General features: G+C 50.2%; 1 protein-coding gene across 1 annotated transcript in view; it reads left to right on the forward strand.

Moving 5' to 3' along the window:
* KIAA1755 (KIAA1755 ortholog) overlaps positions 1 to 22847 on the forward strand; it is a 45278-nt gene extending 22431 nt beyond the window's left edge. The window contains exons 9-14 of the mRNA XM_015425254.1: positions 223 to 321; positions 2619 to 2767; positions 4067 to 4205; positions 11059 to 11181; positions 14333 to 14524; positions 21480 to 22847. Coding sequence (XP_015280740.1) covers positions 223 to 321; positions 2619 to 2767; positions 4067 to 4205; positions 11059 to 11181; positions 14333 to 14524; positions 21480 to 22406 — 1629 coding nt within the window. The 3' untranslated portion in view covers positions 22407 to 22847. The remainder of the gene's footprint in view (positions 1 to 222; positions 322 to 2618; positions 2768 to 4066; positions 4206 to 11058; positions 11182 to 14332; positions 14525 to 21479) is intronic.
* Positions 22848 to 23179: the final 332 nt, after the last annotated feature.

Below are 23179 nucleotides of genomic sequence, written 5' to 3' on the forward strand. Positions count from 1 at the left end.
TCCTTCCTTCCTTCCTTCCTTCCTTCCTTCCTCTCTCTCTCTCTCTCTCTCTCTCTCTCCCTCTCTCTGTGCCTATTATGTGGCCAGTGTACAGACTTACATCTTATCCCCTCCATCCTGTATGCTGCTGTGTCTCTCCATTCATTAGCCCTGCCTGTCTTCTTTTTGTCCTCGTTAGCTTATATTGTCTGATGGGATCCTTGCCTTGCTTCCACCCTGCAGAAGATGCACCAGTTCGTGGGTGACCTCCGGAAGGCATCCGAGTTGCTTCAAAGCACCATCCAGGAGCTGGAGAAGAGGGACCCGCTGAGGACTCTGCAGGTAACCCCTGAAGTAAACGGCCGAGACCCAGAAATGCCTCGCTGGCTTTTGTCTGCCCTTGTCGCAGCGGGGTGCTTGGAAGCCGGAGAAGAGTTCCCTCCCATCTGGAGGCATGAAACGGCTCCGGTCCATTACAGGACTCTCCCTTAATCGTATCGACATCTCGCTCAGCATCGAAGTGCTTTAAATGAGAGCCATTATGTTCGGATTGGCTAGGGGAGCAAGGACGGCAGCCCCGTCTCTTCCTACTGCCGAGCAATTTGGACTGGGAGGCGGGTGGCCACTGTGTCTCGGGAGCTGCTAATGGACTCTCCGTGCCCTTTCCTGATGGCCCAGCGCATGGGCAGGGAATAATCGACTCCTCGTAGCCTTGTGCCCAGGGGCTGCGGTGGCTCAAGCGGTTAAGACGCTGAACTCCAGACCGGAAGGTCTTGTAGTTTGGCAGTTCGAGACCCGAGAGTGCCGCGGAGTGAGCTCCCGCCTCTGGCCCCAGCTCCTGCCAACCTAGCCGTTCGAAAGCAAGACATTGCAAGTAGATAAATAGGTGCCGCTTCGGTGAGGAGGTTAACAGCGTTCCGTGCGCCTCGGCGTCTAGTCATGCCGGCCACATGACCACGGAAATGTCTTCGGACAGTGCTGGCTCTTCGGCTTGGAAACGGAGATGAGCGCCGCACCCATAGAGTCGGATTCAACTGGCTTTCGAGCAAGGGAAACCTTTACCCTTTACCTAACCTTGTTAAAGCAAACCAAATGCAAGGGAAGTCCTCTTCGAATCTGTCGGAGCAAGAAAGCTGAGGATGTCAGCTTGGATATAAGCCTGGGGGTGGGGGTGGGGAATCTTTCCTGCCCCCCAGCACCAAGAATACAGAGCACCCCTTGCCCCAGATGTAGTGCTCCCTCCATACCTTGTGGCTCATAGCCACGGACGGGCCTCTGCTCCAGATGTTTCTCCAATCCCCTCGTGAAGCCGTCCATGCTTGTAGCTGCCACCACTTCCCACAGCAGTGAATTCCACGGGTTAATGACACTTTGGGTGAAGAAGGACTTCCTTCGATCTGTTCTAACCCAACTGCTCATTAGTTTCATGGAGTGCCCACGAGGAGTTCTCGTATTGTGAGAAAGGGACAGAAGGATTTCTTTCTCTGCCTGCTCTATCCCATGCATAATTTGGCAAACCTCGAGCACGTCACCCCCTCAGCCATCGTTTCTCCAAGCGAGAGAACCCTAGCCTCTGATTCGAGAATACTGACCTTGAGGGACCAAAGGTCTGATGCTGTGTAGGGTAGGTTCACATGAAGGTCCATTTAACTGTCATGGCTTAATGTCATTGATAGACCTCCGGGAAGGTGGAATGGGTGGAGATTACAATGGAGTCGGTACCAGCTAAATATCAGGAGAAACTTCCTGACTGTGAGGGTGGTTGAGCAGTGGAACAGTCTGCCTTGGGAGGGGGTGGATGCTCCTTGGCTGGACGTTTCCAAGCGAAGGCTGTGCGACCCTCTTCCGGGTATGCTGTAGGACTATCTTTCGGCTCTGCTCCTGCAAAGCGCAGGGGGTTGGACTAGATGACCTGCAAGGTCCCTTCGAACTCTAACATTCTGTGATTCTACGATTTTATGACAAGCTCGAGCATGTCCAGAAGAGGGCAACCAGGGTGGTGAAAGGGTTGGAATCCAAGTCTTACGAGGAAAGGCTGAAAGAGTTGGGTCTGTTTAGCCTGGGAAAGAGAAGGCTTAGAGGTATCTGAAGGGCTGTCATGTGGAAGATGGAGCGGATCTATTCTCTCTTGCTCCGGATTGCAAGACTAGAGATCTAATGGGTGGGAATTACAAGGAAGTCGATACCGGCTAAATATCAGGAGAAACTTCCTAACTGTCAGAGTGGCTGAGCAGTGGAACAGTCTGCCTGGGGAGGTGGTGGAGGCTCCTTTGCTGGACGTTTCCAAGCAGAGGCTGGATGACCCTCTTCCGGGTATGTTGTAGGTATGTTTTAGGGCTCTCTTTTGGCTCTGTGCCTGCAGAGTGCAGGGGGTTGGACTAGATGACCTCTAAGGTCCCTTGCAATGTTCCCTCTAAGCTGTGGAGTCTTGTGAGCAAAAATCCTACTTTGTGAGCTCCTGGCATTAAACTTGTGAGTGAGCGATCTGGCTACTGCATCAATTAGTTGGCTCTGGAGTCAGAGGATAAAAAGCTGTGAGCTAGCTCACGCTAACTCAGCTTAGAGGGAACACTGGTCCCTTCCAACTCTAACGTTCTATGATTCTATGAAGGTGATTCGCTGCTTCTCTGTCCTCGCAGGACGTTGTGCAGGAAACGGAGCGGCACCAGCAGCTGATGCAGGGAGTCCTGTCCAACGGTCAGCTGCTGAGCCTGCAGCGAGAAGGCGGGGCCACGCTGGCCAGGCTGAGAAAGGAGGCGGCCCGACTCAGCTTCTCCCCGGATGCCAGGTACGAGGCAGCAAGGCCTGGGTTCAGGACTCACCCTGGGGCCGGTGGGAAGCCAGAGAGGCAGTGTGGAGTGGGGGCTGGAGCATCGACTGGGATTTGGGAGAACCGGGTTCAAACCCCCCACTTGGCGTGGCAGCTCGCAGGGCGACCCCGAGCCAGTCGCACCCTCTCTGCCTCGCCTCCCTCACAGGGTTGTTGTGAGGATAAAATGGAGGAGAGGAGAAGGACGCGAGCCACGTCGGGTCCCCATTGGGGAGGATGGTAGCGTATAAATAAACAGAAATGAAAATAAGAACCCTCTCTTGGATGCCACCCGCCCTGTCGGACCACTGGCCCACGATGATCAGTGGTGGCCTTCGGGGTCTCAAGCAGTACGTGGGTTTCCTTGTCCTGCTGCGTGAGATGTGAGAGAGGAGAAGAAAAAGAGATTGGAAGTATACCCCATGGCCCTTCACTACCTAAAGGTGTCTCCGAGCGGCTTACAATCACCTTCCCCTCCCCACAACAGACACCCTGGGAGGTGGGTGGGGCTGAGAGAGCTCTTGACAGAAACGGCTCTTTTTCAAGAACAGCTCTTATTGGAACTACGGCTTGCCCAAGGTCATCCAGCAGGTGCAAGTGGAGGAGGAGTGGGGAATCAAACCCGGTTTCCCAGATTAGAGTCTGCGCACTGAAGAAGAAGAAGAGATTGGATTTATACCCCATGGCCCTTCACTACCCAAAGGTGTCTCAGAGCGGCTTGCAAACCCCTTTCCCTTCCCCTCCCCACAACAGGCACCCTGCGAGGTCGGTGGGGCTGAGAGAGCTCTGACAGAAACTGCTCTTTTTCAAGAACAGCTCTTATCAGAACGATGGCTTGCCCGAGGTCATCCAGGAGGTGCAAGTGGAGGAGTGGGGAATCAAACCCGGTTCTCCTAGATTAGAGTTCGCGCACTGAAGAAGAAGAAGAGATTGGATTTATCCCCCGCCCTTCACTACCCAAAGGTGTCTCAGAGCGGCTGACAAACTCCTTTCCCTTCCCCTCCCCACAACAGACACCCTGTGAGGTTGGTGGGGCTGAGAGAGCTCTGGCAGAAACTGCTCTTTTTCAAGGACAGCTCTTATCAGAGCTACGGCTTGCCCAAGGTCATCCAGCAGGTGCAAGCGGAGACGGAGTGGGGAATCAAACCCGGTTCTCCCAGATTAGAGTCTGCGCACTTAAGCCACTACACCAAACTGGCACCAAACAGGGCACCTTTAGGCAAACCAGTGACATGCCGTTCTGTTTTGTTCTCCCTTTCGTCACCTCTCTTTGGCAAGGAGCAGCATTGAGTGTGCGCTGAGCCTCTACAACCTGGTGGAGGAACAAGTGCACACTCTGGTGACCAGATCCAATGGCCGCTTGGAGCACCTGCAGTTCCTGCGGAAGATCCGAGAGCTGGAGGCCGAGTTCCGCAAGGTCAGTGAGCCCTCCAGGAGGTACCCACGTGGCCTTGGAGGCTGGTCTGGCACCCGCCCCACTTGCCTGTGGGGGTCCTTCCCTCAAATGCTCGACTCCTGACGTTTTGCAAAGTGTATCAGATGACCTTTCAGTTTGGAGCTTGAGTCCAATCCATCAAGGTCAGTCTTGTCTACTCAGTGGACCTCCAGGGTCTCGGCAAAGGTCTTTCACATCTCCTCCTGCCCGGTCCTTGTAACTGGAGATGCTGGGGATTATTGAACCTGGGACCTTCTGCATGACAGGCAGAGGCTCTTCCACTGAGCCACAGCCCCTTCCCATAGCTCTCCAGGGTCTCAGGCGGAGGTCTTTCCCACATGCCAGGCAGAGGTCCTTTTAACTGGAGACAGCCCCTTCCCATAGCTCTCCAGGGTCTCAGGCGGAGGTCTTTCCCATCACCTACAGCCTGGTCCTTTTAACTGGAGACAGCCCCTTCCCATAGCTCTCCAGGGTCTCAGGCGGAGGTCTTTCCCATCACCTCCTGCCTGGTCCTTTTAGCTGGAGATGCCGGGGATTGAACCTGGGACCTTCTGCATGCCAGGCAGAGGCTCTTCCACTGAGCCACAGCCCCTTCCCATAGCTCTCCAGGGTCTCAGGCGGAGGTCTTTCCCATCACCTCCTGCCTGGTCCTTTTAGCTGGAGATGCCGGGGATTGAACCTGGGACCTTCTGCATGCCAGGCAGAGGCTCTTCCACTGAGCCACAGCCCCTTCCCATAGCTCTCCAGGGTCTCAGGCGGAGGTCTTTCCCATCACCTCCTGCCTGGTCCTTTTAGCTGGAGATGCTGGGGATTGAACCTGGGACCTTCTGCATGCCAGGCAGAAGCTCTTCCACTGAGCCACAGCCCCTTCCCATAGCTCTCCAGGGTCTCAGGCAGAGGTCTTTCCCATCACCTACTGCCTGGTCCTTTTAGCTGCAGGTGACGGGGATTGAACCTGGGACCTTCTGCATGCCAGGCAGAGGCTCTTCCACTGAGCCACAGCCCCTTCCCATAGCTCTCCAGGGTCTCAGGCGGAGGTCTTTCCCATCACCTCCTGCCTGGTCCTTTTAGCTGGAGATGCTGGGGATTGAACCTGGGACCTTCTGCATGCCAGGCAGAGGCTCTTCCACTGAGCCACAGCCCCTTCCCATAGCTCTCCAGGGTCTCAGGCAGAGGTCTTTCCCATCACCTACAGCCTGGTCCTTTTAGCTGGAGATGCAGGGGATTGAACCTGGGACCTTCTGCATGCCAGCTTGGTGCTCTTCTACTGAGCCACGGTCTCGGTTGTTGAGACGGTTTTTCCTTTGCCCGCAACAGCAGAGCTACTCCTGCTGCCGAGCAGAAATGTGGCTAATGCTCATTCAATGATCGAGCTGAACCCGACGACTGAAAACCAATTAGGGAAGAATTTCCCCGAACCTTCGTTCTCAAAACCTGCAGCGCTTGTCTGTTAATTTTAAAGGGATCAGCGTAGCATGAAATAGGATTTAATTTTCATTTTGTTTACCGGGTGTCATACAGCCTTTTTATGAAATCTGCGACCAGGATTTTTAGGAACGGCTCATTTACCGCCGGTTGCTTAATTTTGATACGTTTTGCCACCTTGATTTAGATCCACTTAAAGTGCCATTTTTTTAAGAAGGTGAATTAAAGTGAATGAGTGAAACTAATGGCAGCGACACAAACAGGACTTGAAATTAATTAAAGAATCGGAGGCTCTGTGCGTGCACGACACGAGGTGCAGATGGATTCCCCAGGTGTTGCGACTTTGCGTGTAATTCCGTGACGGTGTAATGCCGTGACCGGATTTTCCAAGATTTTTCCAGTCTGAAAAGCTGTCAGGGGAGGGATTGGGGCCACAGTCTTGGGAACTTGGCCTCCTTCTGCCTTCCTGGCCCGAAATGCCCATCTGCTGAGCTAGGGAACATGTCCACAGGAGGGCAGCAAAGATGGTGAGGGGTCTGGAGACCAAGTCCTAGGAGGAAAGGTTGAAGGAGCTGGGTCTGTTTAGCCTGGAGAGGAGACGACTGAGAGGTGATAGGACAACCATCTTCAAGTACGTGAAGGGCTGTCTCATATAGAGGATGGGGCGGAGTTGTTTTCTGTCGCCCCAGAAGGTCAGACCAGAACCAACGGGTTGAAATTAAATCAGAAGAGTTTCTGGCTAAACATCAGGAAAAACGTCCTGACCATTAGAGCGTTTCCTCAGTGGAATAGGCTTCCTCGGGAGGTGGTGGGCTCTCTTTCTTTGGAGGTTTTCAAGCAGAGGCTGGATGGCCATCTGACAGCAATTTTATTTATTTATTTATTGCATTTTTACCCCGCCCTCCCCGCGAACGGGCTCAGGGCGGCTTACACAGGGGCACAAGCCCATACATAAAAACAATGTAAAACAGTAAAAACTATTAAATCACGACAAAACAAATAAAGTGCTCCATACAAACAAGATGGTATCGGATCATTTCCTTAGGGTGAAATTGTCCTGTCGATGGTCCAAGCCAGTCCAGCAGCATCAGTGCCATGCAAATTTATGGCCGTTCTTCCGGGGAACGCTCCCAACCCCGTTGTTTCAGTGGTGGTAGTAGTAGAAGTGGCAGCCCCTATATAAAAGCCTGGTGGAAGAGCTCCGTCTCGCAGGCCCTGGGGAACTGCATCAGGTCCCGCAGGGCCGGATCTCCTCCGGGAGCTCGTTCCACCAGGTGGGGGCCGGATCCTGTGGACTTAGGCAGATCATGAGAGGGCGGGCAGGGAGGGTTGCCTCAGTGCTTACGTCTCGTGGTCCTTTCTTACACGCCCAGGGAAATGCTGATCGCCACTTTGGGGTCAGGAAGGGATTATCCTCCAGGCCAGACTGGCTCAGGGAACCTGGAGGTTTTCTTGCCTTCCTCTGGGCATGGAGCAGGGGTCACTGGTGGAGTGCAGAGGGAAGCTGTGAATTTCCTGCATTGTGCAGGGGTTTAGTTTAGATGACTCTTGGGGGGCCCCTTCCAGCTCCAGGTTTCCATTTTTAAAAGTGGCAGACACAGTGCAGACACCCGAATCTTTTCCCAGCTGGGTCTAGAAGTATCCTGGGAGGTCTTTTTCAATCAAAGAAATGGAGCGAGGGGAAGAATTAGATGCTTGTTCCCCCGTCGGGCAGCCCTGGATGCAAGTCCTCCACAGCGCCAACCGTTCTGAACCGAATTCAGAACAGTGGGTCAAACTGGGGGGGTGGAGCACTCACCCGCCTGAGATTCAGGAATGGATCTTCACCTCATTTTGTTTATTCATTCACAGAATCCATATCCCACCTTTCTGCTCTTCCAAGGATAGAGAGGTGAAGGCCTGGAAAAAAACCCGGAAAAATGGGGGGGGGACATTTCCCCCTCGTTTTTTTCCTGAAGCCTTTTTTGTTTTTTCCCCAAAAAATTGGAAAAATTGAAAAAAAGAAAAAAGAAAGAAATTGATTATGGAACGTTTCATTTTAACACGATGAATAAAATATTTGAAGACCAGGTGTTCAAATATTGTCCAAATCATTTCTAAAAAAATATGTACGATATCAGATTGATCTAATTTCTGTGCCCTGAAGACAAGCAAGTCCTAGGTTACCAACTGAACTCTCCAATGCAAGAACAAGATGCAGTTCTTCCTTTTGGAGGTGCTATTGTCACAAGAAAAGAAAAAAGTTTCAGTTTTGTTTTTGCGTGTGGGTGGGTATTCTGTTTGTAATAATTGTTTGGCTACACTATATTTTTAATATGCTAGTTGTGATAATTTCATGCCAAGTAAAAATGTCTATAGTCATATTTTATGTTCCTAAAGTAACAGAATGACTTTCAATCTGGAAAAGAAAAAAGAAGTGCTAATGTATCATTTTTTTCAATTTTTCCGAAAATTTCCATTTTCCCCCAGGGGAAAACGGTTTTTTCCCCAAACTTCAAAATTCCCGGAAATTTTACATCTCTATCCAAGGACCACTGAGGCAGCTAACAATTTAGAATCCTAGAATCACAGAGTTGGAAGGCGTCCCAGAGGCCATCTAGTCCACCCGCCTGCTCAATGCAGGATCAGCCTAGAGCATCCCTGACAAGTGTTGGTCCAACCGCTGCTTAGAGACTGCTAGTGATAAAACATACATGATAAAATCACATTTTAAAATCGTTGGAATCATGCCCCACACCCCACATCATTAAAATGATTTAAAAATGCAGAGTTAAAATACGTGCAAAGACATCAAAACAGCAATTAAAACATTGGTCAGGAAGGAGGGATCGTTGAGGGAATGCTGAACGCTGGTGGAAGGCGGCAACAGGAGGGGGCAGGTGAATCTCCCTGGGGAGAATGTTCCAGAGTTTGGTGCCACGGCTGAGAAGGCCCTGTTCTGGGTGCCCTGCTGCCTAATCTCGGCATGCTGAGGGCACCCAAAGCAGGATATGACTGCAGTGGTCAGGCATGTTCATAAAGTCCTTCAGGTATGTCGGACCCCGACTATATGGGGGTCAAGACCAGGACCTTGATTTCTGTCTGGAGACAAACTGGGAGCCAGTATAGATGTGCTGAGCCTGGAGTGTTAAGGTCCCTATGACCCACTCTGGTCAACACCATGGGATGGGATGGGATGCTCATGAGCACACACTCCCGATGGAGAAACCATGACCGGTACCAGAGCTTTGAATGTTGTTCAGTCGCACAGTCGAGTCCGACTCTTCGCGACCCCATGGACCAGATCACGCTAGGCCCTCCTGTCCTCCGGAGTTTGCTTAATTTCATGTTTGTTGCATCGGTGACACTGCCTAACCATCTCGTCCTTTGCCGTCCCCGTCTTCTTTGACCTTCAGTCTTTCCCAGCATCAGGGTCTTCTCCAGGGAGTGCTCCCTTCTTCTCATTGGGTGGCCAAAGTATTTGAGCTTCAGCTTCAGTCTATGGCCTTCCAGGGAACCGTCAGGGTTGATTTCTTTTAGGACTGACTAAATAGCTGGTTGGTTTTGGTCAGGAATTTGCAACCTGAGTTATAAACCCGCTGTGGTTCCTGAATGTGTAACCGATGCTAGAATCCGGATTCCAGTTTAAGAATAAAACTGAAAATGTGGGTCTTTGGCCAGGCCGATGCTGCTGGTTCCAGCGCAAACATGGCTGCCATTCTCCAGGGGGGGCCTGGAGATCTCCCACAATCACAGCTGATCTCCCGACTACAGCGACTGCTTATTTATTTATTTATTTAAAAGATCTCTTCCACCTCTCCTGGAGAAAATGGCTGGTTTGGAGGGTGGACTGTACGGCATTGTACCCCACTGTGGTCCGTCCCCTCCCTAAACCCAACCCTCCCCCAGGACCAGGAGGGGCCCCTTAACCTTATGACAGCACAGCTGACACCCCCCTCACATCTGCAGGTTTTTCCCCAATCCAGAGGTGGCAACCAATGCTCCCTCTAAGCTGTGGAGTCCTGTGAGCAAAAATGCTACTTGGTGAGCTACTTGGCATTAAGGTTGTGAGCAAGCGATTGGGCTGCTGCGTAAATCAGTTTGCTCTGGAGCTCCATCCTTCCTGAGTGAAGACAAAAATGTGTGAGGCAGAGGCTTAAAAAACTGTGAGCTAGCTCACAGTCACTCAGCTTAGAGGGAACACTGGCGCCAATGCTTCCTCTAAGCTGTGGAGTCCCGTGAGCAAAAATTCTACTTTGTGAGCTATACCACAGGAAGTGGTGGCGGCTACAAGCATGGACGGCTTCAAAGGGGAATTAGATAAGCATATGGAGCAGAGGTCCATCAGTGGCTATTAGCCACAAGGTATAGCTAGGGGCTCTGGGGCAAGTGATGCTCTGTCTTCTTGGTGCTTCGGGGGGGGTCAACAGTGGGAGGGCTTCTAATGTCCTGGCCCCACTGCTGAATAGGTTTGCTCTGGAGCTCCATCCTCCCTGAGCCAAGACAAAAATGTGTGAGGTGGAGGCTTAAAAAACTGTGAGCTAGCTCACACTAACTCAGCTTAGAAGGAACACTGGCGCCAATGCTCCCTCTAAGCTGTGGAGTCCTGTGAGCAAAAACGCTACTTTGTGAGCTACTTGGCATTAAGGTTGTGAGCAAGCGATTGGGCTGCTGTGTAAATCGGTTTGCTCTGGAGCTCCATCCTCCCTGAGCCAAGACAAAAATGTGTGAGGTGGAGGCTTAAAAAACTGTGAGCTAGCTCACACTAACTCAGCTTAAAGGGAACACTGGCGCCAATGCTCCCTCTAAGCTGTGGAGTCCTGTGAGCAAAAATGCTACTTTGTGAGCTACTTGGCATTGTGAGCGAGCGATTTGGCTGCTGCGTAAATCAGTTTGTTCTGGAGCCCCATCCTTCCTGAGCCGAGACAAAAATGTGTGAGCTGGAGGTTAGCTCACACTAACTCAGCTTAGAGGGAACACTGGCGCCAATGCTCCCTCTAAGCTGTGGAGTCCTGTGAGCAAAAATGCTACTTTGTGAGCTACTTGGCATTAAGGTTGTGAGCGAGCGATTTGGCTGCTGCGTAAATCAGTTTGCTCTGGAGCTCCATCTTTCCTGAGCCGAGACAAAAATGTGTGAGGCGGAGCCTTAAAAAACTGCGAGCTAGCTCACACTAACTCAGCTTAGAGGGAACACTGGCAGCTCTAAACCCAGACAGCTTTCCCTCCCCACAAATTCCATCAATTAATTTCAACCAGACTCTCATTTCTAACCTGGTTACTGTTCCAGGTGGCGGGAGGCAGGGATGTATATCTTTGGGAATTGGTGACTTTAGTCAACCCCTAGGGCTGAAGGGGGCGAAGAAAGTGCTCCTGGGTGGAAGAGCTTTGATCCCTGTGGAACCCCAGCGTCTCCGTGTGCTTCTGTACGCAGCTCAGTTTGTGGATGGAGGAAGAAGGGGAGCTGGAGTTCCTGGAGGCGGATTCTGCCGAGGCCGGCCAGGAGGGCGCTGAAGAGTCTTATCGGAGGTTTAAGGAATTCTTCAAAGAAGCCACTGTAAGTTTGAACTGGGAGAAAAAGACAGAGACTCCGGGGAATGTCCGCTGGAACAGAACTGCACCTCAAGGAATTGTGGGGAATTTGGTCCAAATTTGCATCTGATCTATCCAGGGCTTTTTTTGTAGAAAAAGCCCAGCAGGGACTCATTAGCATAATAGGCCACACCCAAGAGCAGAAACCCATTAGCCTATTAGGCCACACCCCTGACAGCACCGCTCATTAGCATATTAGGCCACACCCCCATGTTACCAGAAGTCTGGTCATCCAGCCACACCCACCTTTTGCTTCTCATTCTGTTTACCTGGTTTGTTGTCAAAACCTAGTCTCATTAGTAGGAGATCTGAGACTGTAATGTTAAAGATTAGGTAAAGGTAAAGGTTTCCCTTGCTCGAAAGCCAGTCGAATCCGACTGTAGGGGGTGCGGTGCTCATCTCCGTATCCAAGCCAAAGAGCCAGCGCTGTCCAGAGACATTTCCGTGGTCATGTGGCTGGCATGACTAGACGCCGAGGCGCACAGAATGCTGTTACGTTCCAGCCGAAACGGCACCTATTTATCTACTTGCAATTTCTTGCTTTCGAACTGCTAGGTTGGCAGGAGCTGGGACAAGAGACCGGAGCTCACTACGTCCGGCGGCACTCAGGTCTCGAACTGCTGAACTACCGACCTTCTGGTCTGCAGTTCAGCGTCTTAACCACTTGAGCCACCGCAGCCCCTATGTTAAAGATCCGTTTACCAAAGTTAAACTTTGCCTTCCCACCTTTCTAAAACCTCTGAATTGAAATGTATCCCTGGTAGCTGTAAAAAATGGATTAGGGACATTCCCAATATTGGGAAAAGTCTTCAACATTTACTTCAGCTCTTCTGCGACCATCTGTCCCCTACTCCTCTGTCTTCCCACATTTGCTTCCACCAACGCTTATTCCACTTTCTCTCCCCTGCAACACATACTGGCTGTGGTCACACACACTAAATAATCCACTTTCAATCCACTTTTCACTGGATTTTGCCAGTTCACACAGCTGCTGCAAGCTGCCGCGTTTCGAATAATTCTCTTTCGAAGCCGAAAAGCTATAGTGGGACCCAATCTGAGTAGTAACACATACAGACATCAGTTTAATCAATCACAAAGGATCATAGATTAAACTGATGTCTGTATGTGTTACTACTCAGATTGAATCCCACTATAGCTTTTCGGCTTTGAAAAATAATTATTCGAAACGCGGCAGCTTGCATCCGGACTACACATCGTTTATGGCTTATGGACTTCAAGATTATTTGGATCCTCCTGGAACTGTATGAGTCCACTCCATGATGAATGCATGACAAGTTGGACTATGAAATCATTATACAACAGGAGTGAGACACATTGAAATTTTTGGGACTTCTCTGGACCATTGTGACTTTATTTTTCTGTATTAGTGTTGTTCCTTGTAAAAATACCTAGGTTTCATCCAGTTACATTGATAGTGAACTCGGCATTAAATATTATTTTTATATATATACTAGGAAAAAGGCCCGTTGTGGACACTCAGTGTCAATTTGCTGTGGCGACCTCAGCAGGGTATAATGACACTGAGCCCACCATTTTCTCCAGAGGAACTGATCTCAGCTACCTAAAGAACAGTTGTAATTTTGAGTGATCTCCAGCCCTCACCTGGAGATTGGCAATGATGGTTCCCCAGAAGGAAATAGTTGGTTTGGAGGGTGGAGTCTATGGCTTTATACCTGTCCGAGGTCCCATGCCTCCTGAAACCTCGCATCCACTCCAAACTCCATCCCTCACATCTCTAGGAATTTCCCACCTGGAGTTGGCAACCCTATCTCTTTCCCAGCCAATCATCAACCTACCTTTATTTCCCCCTCACTCTTAGTCCTGGTGGCTGAGGGGAACCTCCACATTTAGAGGCAGGCAAGCTCTGAAACTCAGAGCCAGGAAACAATATTGGGGGAGGCCTTGGCCTCTGCCCAGTGATTGGACCTCCAGAGGAACTGGCTGGCCACTGTGTGAGACAGGATGCTGGACTAGAGGAACCATCGGTCCAATCCAGCAGGATCTTCTGATGTTCTTCTGAAGGCCTCGGCCTCTATGCCCTGTTGTTGGCCCTCCAGAGGAACTGGTTAGCCAGTGTGTGAGATGGGATGCTGGACTAGATGGACTCTCACTGGTCTGATCCAGCAGGGCTCTTCTGAGGTTCTTATGAAGGCCTTGGCCTCTGTGCCTTGTTGTTGGCCCTCCAGAGGAACTGGTTGGCCAGTGTGTGAGATGGGATGCTGGACTTGATGGACCCTCACTGGTCTGATCCGGCAGGGCTCTTCTGATGTTCTTAAGAAGGCCTTGGGTCATGTAACTTGTTAGTATTGGAAATATGAAGGTTGTTATGTTTTGTCAATGTATGAATTTTTCTAATAAAAGTTATTTAAAAAAGAAGAAGGCCTTGGCCTCTGTGCCCTGTTGTTGGCCCTCCAGAGGAACTGTTTGGCCCCTGTGTGAGACAGGATGCTGGATTAGATGGACCCTCACTGGTCTGATCCAGCAGGGCTCTTCTGGTGTTCTTATGAAGGCCTCTGCCTCTCTGCCCTGTTGCTGGCCCTCCAGAGGAACTGGTTGGCCGTTGTGTGAGATGGGATGCTGGACTAGATGGGCCACTGGTCTGATCCAGCAGGGCCCTTCTGATGTTCTTATGAAGGCCTTGGTCTTTAAGTCCTGTTGTTGGACCTCCAGAGGAGCTGGTTGTCACTGTGTGGGACAGGATGCTGGACTAGATGGACCCTCCCTGGTCTGATCCAGCAGGGCTCTTCTGATGTTCTTATGAAGGCCTCGGACTCTGTGTCCTGCTGTTGGCCCTCCAGAGGAACTGGTTGGCCACTGTGTGAGACAGGATGCTGGACTGGATGGACCTTCACTGGCCTGATCCAGCAGGGGACTTCTTATGATCTCTCTAACCAGCATTCAGTTGGAAGCATATGAGAAGGTCACAAGTAGGGTGGGAAGAAAACATTTTCCCCTAATGGTGGACCTCCAAAGAAACGGTTTTTGAATGTTTAGGTATCATGAACCTAACTTTTCCCAAAACCTAACCGTGAAGTCCAATGAGTGAACTCAAAACAGGCAGTGTCAGAACATTCTTCGCTTTCTTCCCTGCTTAGGTCCACTACAATCGCGGTCTCTCGCTCTCCAAGGAGGCCGCCAAGATCCAAGGATCCAGATTCCCAGAGTTGGAGGCTTTTGAGTCCGCCAAGGGGGCTTTCCAGGCCAAGCTGACCACGTTCTACATGGAAATGGAGATGAGAGGGGCAGAGCTGGAGACTCTCCTGGATCTCTACAAGTTCCGTGACAAGGTAAATGTTGAGGAGGCCACTGCCCATCGAATCTGTACAGTACCTGGCTGTACAGTGTAGTGGTTATTATAGCATCAGACTAGGACATGGGAGACCCAGGTTTGAATCCCCACACTGCCCTGGAAGCTTGCCGGGTGACCATGGGCCAGTCATACACTCGGCCTGGCCTACCTTACAGGGCTGTTGTGAGGATAAAGTGGAGAATGATTGTAAGTGGCTTTGGGGAGCAAAGTGGGGTATGAATAAAGTACATAAAGCAGATGCATGATTCCAGGAGAGAGTGGAGGCTCCTCTTGAGAAAACACCAAATACGTCCTCGGAGGAGGCAATTTCCCCAACACTACTGAAGTAATTCGAGCTGCGGTGGCTCAAGTGGTTAAGACGCTGAACTGCAGGCTGTGGAAGGTCAGTAGTTCAGCAGTTCGAGACCTCAGTGTGCCGCATGACGGAGTGAGCTCCCGTCTCTAGTTCCAGCTCCTGCCACCCTAGCAGTTCGAAAGCAAGGGATTGCAAGTAGATAAATAGGTACCGCTTCGGTGGGGAGGGAACAGCATTCCGTGCGCCTTGGTGTTTAGTCATGCTGGCCACATGACCACGGAAACGTCTTCGGACAGCGCTGGCTCTTCGGCTTTGAAACGGAGATGAGCACCGCAACCCTAGAGTCGGACTCGACTGGCTTTCGAGCAAGGGAACCTTTACCTTTACTTTACTGAAGTAATTAGATGTCTACTTAAGAAGCCTTCTGTGGAAGGATCTGGCCCATTTTAGCCTTTTTTCCAGTCTGCCTTTTCTTGGTAACGTGGCAGAACGCCAAACATACTTGGGTGGCACATATGCCCCTTGACCGTTTCTATCTAGCTTCAGGCCTTGTTTTGAGGTGGAGACAAGCTCTGGTAGTTCTGGTGGACAATGTCCATTTGCCAAAGGATAAAAGTAACATGTCCAGTTTGGTGTAGTGGTTAGGAGCGCGGACTCTAATCTGGGAGAACCGGATTTGATTCCCCACTCCTCCTCCACATGCAGCTGCTGGTGTGACCTTGGGTCAGTCACAAGTTCTCTCAGAGCTGTTTTCTCATGAGCAGTTTGTGTCAGAGTTCTCTCAGCCCCACCTACCTTGCAGGGTGTCTCTTGTGGGGAGGGAAATGAGATTGTAAACTGCTCTGAGACTTCTGTTCTGTTGGGGAGGTTGGAGAAATGATTTGGAATCAAAGAAACAACACTCAGGTGGCTTTGGTCTTTTCTGTCCAATCAAAAACCAGGAGTTTGTGTCAGGGATGCTAAGTAATATGGGACTTACCTAGTAGGATACTGCAGGGTTCTGTACTTTCTCCTCCACTCTTCACATTTTAATATTGGGCTGCTAAATGAAATAATCTGTCACCTTGGGGGTTGGGCTGTCTTGATTTGCTGAAGATATCCAGCGCTGTATTGTTGTGACCGAGCCTCCAGATGCGGCTGTCTCTGTCCCGCAGCAGTATTTGGATGCTGTCTTGATTTGCTGAAGATATCCAGCGCTGTATTGTTGTGACCGAGCCTCCAGATGCGGCTGTCTCTGTCCTGCACCAGTATTTGGATGCTGTGGTTAAGTGGTGGATCCTGAACCCCAGTCAGAGAGGGGTGATGCTGGGTGGGAGTTTATTTATTTAAAACATTCATTAGCCACCTTTCTTCAATTATAGAGCTCGAAGTGGTTTACAACATAGATAAAACACACATAAAATACAGAAAAATACATAAAACCAAAATTTAAAATCACAATTTTGGACCTCTTTAATCAAATGCAGTCCCAAGTAAAACCGTCTTCAGCTGCCTCCTAAAGACTGAAAAGTGAGGAGGCCGGGCCCACCTCCCTGCATAGGTTGTTCCATAATCGTGGGGCCGCCACCCAAAAGACCCTGTCTTCAGGGGTCATTTCATAGAAAAACAGGTGCAGAAGCTCATTAGCATAACTTATTTGCATAGGCCACCCCCCCTGACATCACCGGAAGTGTGTCAGAAGGCAACACCCACCGTTCAGGCTCCACTGGACTGTTTTGGATTGCTAGCTATTGGGGGGGGGAACGTGCAGATCTGTCCTCGCAGAGGAGGGAGAGCTTGTACCTGAATAAGACTTGGTCTTAAAGGTGCCACTGGACTGTTTTGGACCAGGGGGCCGTGGGGAGCTCTGCAACTTACCTGGCTGCTTCTTGCTCTGACTGAGGGCTGCTGGGAGCAGGGGGTGAGGCTTGTTGCATGTGCCCGCCCCCTGGGCTCTTTACTGCCGGAGCTCCGCTCCTGCGCACTCCTGCAGGAAAGGACCCCTGCCTGTCTTTGTGTATCCGCCCAATGAGCTTCTTTGGTTGATGGGACAGTCAGGAAGGCCTGTCATAAGAACATAAGAACAGAAGAGACGCCAGTGTTGGATCAGGCCAAAGGCCCATCCAGTCCAACACTCTGTGTCACACAGTGGCCAGAAATACCAGTGCCATCAGGAGGTCCAGCAGTGGGGCCAGGACATTAGAAGCCCTCCCACTGTTGACCCCCCCCAAGCACCAAGAAGACAGAGCATCACTTGCCCCAGAGCCCCTAGCTATACCTTGTGGCTAATAGCCACTGATGGACCTCTGCTCCATATGCTTATCTAATTCCCTTTTGAAGCCGTCCATGCTTGTAGCACCCACCACTTCCTGTGGCAGTGAATTCCAAGTGTTAATCACTCTTTGGGTGAAGAAGGACGTCCTGCAGTTTCATGGAGTGCCCACGAGTTCTTGTATTGTGAGAAAGGGAGAAAAGTACCTCTTTCTTTACCTGCTCTTTCCCATGCATAATCTTATAAACCTCGATCATGTCACCCCTCAGTCGTCTTTTCTCCAAGCTAAAGAGCCCTAAGCGCTTTAACCTTTCCTCATAGGGAAAGTGTTCCAACCCTTTTATCATTCGAGTTGCCCTTTTCTGCACTTTTTCCAAAGCTATAATATCCTTTTTAAGGTGTGGTGCCCAGAACTGCACACAGTATTCCAAATGAGGTCTCACCATTGATTTATATAGGGGCATCATTATATTGGCTGATCTGTTTTCAATACCCTTCCTAATAATCCCCAGCATAGCATTGGCCTTCTTTATTGCAGTCACACACTGTCTCGACATTTTCAGTGAGTTATCCACTACAACTCCAAGATCTCTCTCTTGCTCAGTCTCATCAATGTGTATTTATATTTAGGATTTTTGGCTCCAATGTGCATCACCTTGCACTTGGCCACATTGAACCCCATTTGCCATGTTGACGCCCACTCGCCCATCCTTGACAGATCCCCTTGGAGTGCCTCACAATCCTCACTGGTTTTCACCACCCTGAACAACTTTGTATCATCCGCAAATTTAGCCACTTCACTGCTTACTCCCATCTCCAAATCATTAATGAACAAGTTAAAAAGCAGTGGACCAAGTACTGATCCCTGCGGTACCCCACTGCTTACCACCCTCCACTGAGAAAATTGCCCACCTACACTCACTCTCTGTTTTCTATGAACTAGCCAGTTTTTGATCCATAAAAGGACTTGTCCTTCTATCCCATGATTTTTGAGCTTACTTAGGAGCCTTTGATGAGGAACTTTATCAAAAGCTTTCTGGAAGTCAAGGTAAATAATATCTATTGGATCCCCCTTGTCCACATGTTTGTTCACCCCCTCAAAGAACACTAACAGGTTAGTGAGACAAGATCTTCCCTTACAGAAACCGTGCTGAGTCTGCCTCAATAGGTTTTGTTCATCTATGTGCCTACTAATTCTTTCCTTAATAATGGTTTCCACCAATTTACCCGGTATCGACGTCAGACTGACTGGCCTGTAATTTCCCGGATCTCCTCTGGAACCCTTTTTAAAGATGGGAGTGACATTAGCTACCTTCCAATCCTCAGGAATGGAGGCAGATTTTAAGGAAAGATTACATATCTTTGTCAGGAGATCTACAAGTTCACATTTGAGTTCTTTCAGAACTCTCGGATGTATGCCATCTGGGCCTGGTGATTTTTCAGTTTTTAAGTTGTCTATCAGTTTTAGGACCTCCTCTCTCATCACCTCAATCTGACTCAGGTCTTCCAACACCCCTCCTGAAATCAGTGGTTCTGGAGTGGGCAAGCACTTCTCATCTTCCACAGTGAAGACGGAGGCAAAAAATGCATTTAGCTTCTCAGCCATTTCCCTATCATCCTTCAATACTCCTTTTACCCCTTGGTCGTCCAAGGGCCCCACTGCCTCCCTGGCTGGTTTCCTGTTTCTAATGTATTTGAAGAAAGTTTTATTGTTGGTTTTTACGTTTTTTGCTATATGCTCCTCATATTCCCTTTTTGCCTGCCTGACCTCAGACTTGCATTTTATTTGCCATAGCCTGTGTTCCGTTTTATCAGCCTCACTGTGACTAGCTTTCCACTGCTTAAAGGAATTCTTTTTACTTTTTACAGCCTCCATTACTCTGTTTGTTAACCATGCAGGCTTTTTCCTATACCTGTTTGTGCCTTTCCTAACCTGCGGAATATATATTTTTTGAGCTTCTAGGATCGTAGTTTTAAATAGATCCCAAGCTTCCCCAATTGTTTTGACCCTTTCTACTTTTCCTTTCAGTTTCCTCCCCACGTGTCCCCTCATATCAGAGAAATTACCCCTTTTAAAGTTAAAAATGGTTGTGTGAGTCTTTTTGGCCAATTCTCTATTTGTACAAATGATGAACTCAACAACATTATGATCACTGTTTCCAAGCGGTGCAATCACTTTTACATCTCTCACCAGGTCTTGAGTGTTACTTAGGACCAAATCAAGGATCGCCTCTCCCCTGGTAGGTTCCGTGACCATCTGCTCCATAGCACAGTCATTTAGAGTGTCTAGAAACTCAATCTCTTTTTCCCGACTAGAACACATATTGACCCAATCAATGTGTGGGTAGTTAAAATCACCTATTATTACACAGTGTTTTTGTCTAGTTGCTATCTTTAAGGCATTCATCATTTTATAATCCTCCTCTATCTTTTGATCTGGTGGGCGATAACAAACTCCCAGTGTTAAGTTTCCTTTTGGCCCCCCTATTTCAACCCATAGAACTTCCAGAAGCGAATCCAATTCACTTAGCCTCTCAATCTTTCTAGACTTTATACCCTCTCTGACATACAGAGCTACCCCACCTCCAACCCTTCCCCCCCTATCCTTCCGATATAATATATAACCGGGAATCACTGTGTCCCACTGATTTTCCTCATCCCACCAAGTTTCAGAAATACCCACAATGTCTATTTTTCCCTCCGACACCAAGCACTCCAACTCCCCGATTTTACCTCGGACACTTCTAGCATTTGTATAGAAACAGCTGTAATTTCCCTTACAAGTTAAGCCTGCATCCTTCCTCTTGCTATCTCGAGTCGTTGTCCGGCAGTCCATGTCACCAGCCATGGCCTCTGTGGACAATTTCAATCCACCTCCCTGTAGAAAAGCAACCGGTACCCCCTCACCTCTCTCAGATGAGCCAACCCGAACCAGAGACTTTTCATCTCCTGTCGGCTTTCCCCCAATATTCAGTTTAAAAGCTGCTCTGCCACCTTTTTGATTTTAAGTGCCAGCAGCCTGGTTCCTTCTCGGGACAAGTGGAGACCGTCTCGCCTGTACAGCTCCCTCTTGTTCCAAAAAGTATCCCAGTGCCTAACAAACCTGAACCCTTCCCCCCTACACCATCGTCTCATCCACGCATTGAGACTCCTGATCTCTGCCTGTCTCTCCGGCCCTGCGCGTGGAACAGGTAACACTTCTGAGAAGGCTACCTTGGAGGTCCTGGACCTAAGTTTCCTGCCCCTTTGGGGTTGACTGGGGTTTGTCCCTTGATGACCAGGTGAAGAGCTTGGTTGGGAGGGTGGGTGGGCTGCCTGGAAAGCCACACCTGGAGGATCTGGCGAGACACCGCGGGTTAGAGCAGAGGTAGCCGAACTGGCTTAACTAAGAGCTACAGAGAAAAATGTCAGATGTCTGAGAGCCACAAGACATGAACAAATATTAGTAAAGGTAAAGGTTTCCCTTGCTCGAAAGCCAGTCGAGTCCGACTCTAGGGTTGCTGTGCTCATCTCCGTTTCAAAGCCGAAGAGCCAGCGCCGTCCGAAGACGTTTCCGTGGTCATGTGGCCGGCATGACTAAACACCAAGGCGCACGGAACGCTGTTACCTTCCCACCGAAGTGGTACCTATTTATCTACTTGCAATTTCTTGCTTTCGAACTGCTATGTTGGCAGGAGCTGGAACTAGAGACGGGCGCTCACTCTGTCATGCGGCAACCCGGGTCTCGAACTGCTGGACTACTGACCTTCCACAGCCTGCAGAACAATTATTACGGACACGTTTTTATTGAAAAAATATGCAGATTTGCTCTTTATGAACATTAAACGAGACTTCCAAAAATAAAGACCAAAGGGGTAAAAACAGATATTGGTAATGATAACTGTTTGTCCAATGATATTTATTTGTTTGCTAATGATATTTATTTGTGTGTTTGTGTGTGAGAGAGAGAGAGAGAGAGAGAGCGCAAATAGATGGGGGGAGGCAGGGAGAGGTGGAAAGAAAGTAACTGCCCCCGCATCAACCGGTTTGGCTTGGAGAAGGGATTTAAAGAGACAAATGCCTTCTCCAAGCCAGCCAGTGGGGAGGGGCTTTGAGAACGCATTTCAAGTTAAAGTTGCTTTCTTTCTCTGCTCCAGCCTACCCAGGGAGGGGAACACTGGTTGGGGAAGGGAAGACCGATCGGGGAGGAATGCCTCCCCTTCGCTTCCCCAGCTGCCCTGCCGGGAGCCGCACGATATGTGTGAAAGAGTCCCAAGCCACACTTTGGCCACGGCTGGGTTAGAGTAACCAGGGCTGTCTGCAGAAGGCAGCCGTAGGTGGTGGGAAAGGGCGAAGCGGGTACCCCTCGTGAGAGGAAGTAAGGATTGCAGCTCTTGTCTCCTAAAGGTCATGCGGTTTTCTCTCGACTGCAAGCGACACCTGGCCCAGTGGAGTGCCCGAGAGGAGGAGCCCTGCAGCACGGAGGCCCTGCGTGAATGGGAGAGCTCTCTCCAGCCGCCCGCTGAGTTCTCCCCCGAGCAATTCCAGCACATGAAGGTCCAGGCGTCCAGCATACGGAGCGGGAAGGGCCTCGAGGTGTGGGGCGAAGCGTTTGAGAAATGCGAAGAGGCCAGGCAGATCCTGCAAGGCGTGCTGGCCCGACGCAAGGAGCACCGAGAGGGGGGAGCCGGGGTCTGCGGAGAGAAGGGGGACCCTCTTAGCACGGATCCCAACGCCCCAGGGGAGGATCCCTACTTTGATGGTGCGCTGGGGAGTACCAGGAACCAGGAGTGTCTGTTGGAACGCAACCAAAAGGATCTGGAGACGGACAGAACTGGCTCTCGAGAGAATCCTTCCTGTGGAGCCGTCACAAAAGAGCCGGGAAGGGAGGGGTCTTATCTTGCTTCCCTGCAGGCTGTTCCTCAAAGCGGAGCCCCCGAGGGCCAGAACCCCGGTGAAGAGTCCCCGGAAAGTCTCCCCACGCCTTCGCCTTTAATGCCTCCCGCCCGCCCCTCCTGTCCGAAGGCTAGCCACGCGCCAGAGACCTGTGAGGACCTGCCATCCGCCGACTGGACGTGCGTGACTGTCCCGCGGAGAGGCCAACGCAGCCGGAGGAACGAAGCCGCCCAGTACTTCCAGCTCTCCCGACACGGGAGCTTTTCCTCAGAAGATACCGATTCCCAGAACTCCACTGAAGAGTCTCTGGGCTCCAGTGCGACATTACCAATGGACTCCGCAGGCCCCAAAGGCGCATCACCTCAGGGAAAGGCTCTGGGGATCCTGTACTTGGAGAACCACAGCGCGACCAGTCTGAACAGAGTGGCTTCCCAATAAGTTCGACGAACCCAGGAGCTGAGGATCCTCGACTCCTTCGCACGGCCTTCCCAGTGACTTCTTCGTGACGGGCTACATTCCCAGAGGCTGCAGAAAGGCGGTCTCATTCCCATCTCAAATTATTCATCTTCACCAGCAGTCTGGCTTCCAAGCCGGTAAGAACACCGGAGGCAGCTTTCACACGGAGCATTTCCCCCATTTCAGACACCCAACTTGTGCGTTTTGGGTTTTTTCCTGCTTCCACATGACGTCATCCTGCCTTCATGCTCCAACTATGGACAGCTTGTCTCTCTCCCTCCCCAAATGCTTTTTTTCTAAAACCTGGAGAAATATGTATTTTTCCCTGCATGGTGCTACTAGGGTGTACTTTTCACTGTTTCTGGAACGGAAGGTACACTTTGGGGTTCAGCGAAAAGACACCTTTCCTCTCCTCTTCCTCCACCTACCCATTAAGGCTTTTTTTTTTTGGGGGGGGGTTCTTACCTTTTTTAATCTCTCTCAGTTTCACTGATGAGTCCCAACTTCAGGAGAAAAGGGGGGGCAGCTGTATTTAGGCTTTTCCAAATATGCTGTTTTCGTCTTTCAAAAAATAATAAGCAATACAGAACAGCACAGTTGCACTATGACTGTTACATTTTGTGGACTGAGGTGATGAGAGAGGAGGTCCTAAAACTGATAGACATCGTTAAAACTGATAAATCACCAGGCCCAGATGGCATACATCCGAGAGTTCTGAAGTAACTCAAATGTGAATTTGTGGATCTCCTGACAAA

This window comes from Gekko japonicus, unplaced genomic scaffold (genome assembly GCF_001447785.1).
Source record: "Gekko japonicus isolate JY-2015 unplaced genomic scaffold, Gekko_japonicus_V1.1 scaffold3832, whole genome shotgun sequence".
NCBI classification, from domain to species: domain Eukaryota; kingdom Metazoa; phylum Chordata; class Lepidosauria; order Squamata; family Gekkonidae; genus Gekko; species Gekko japonicus.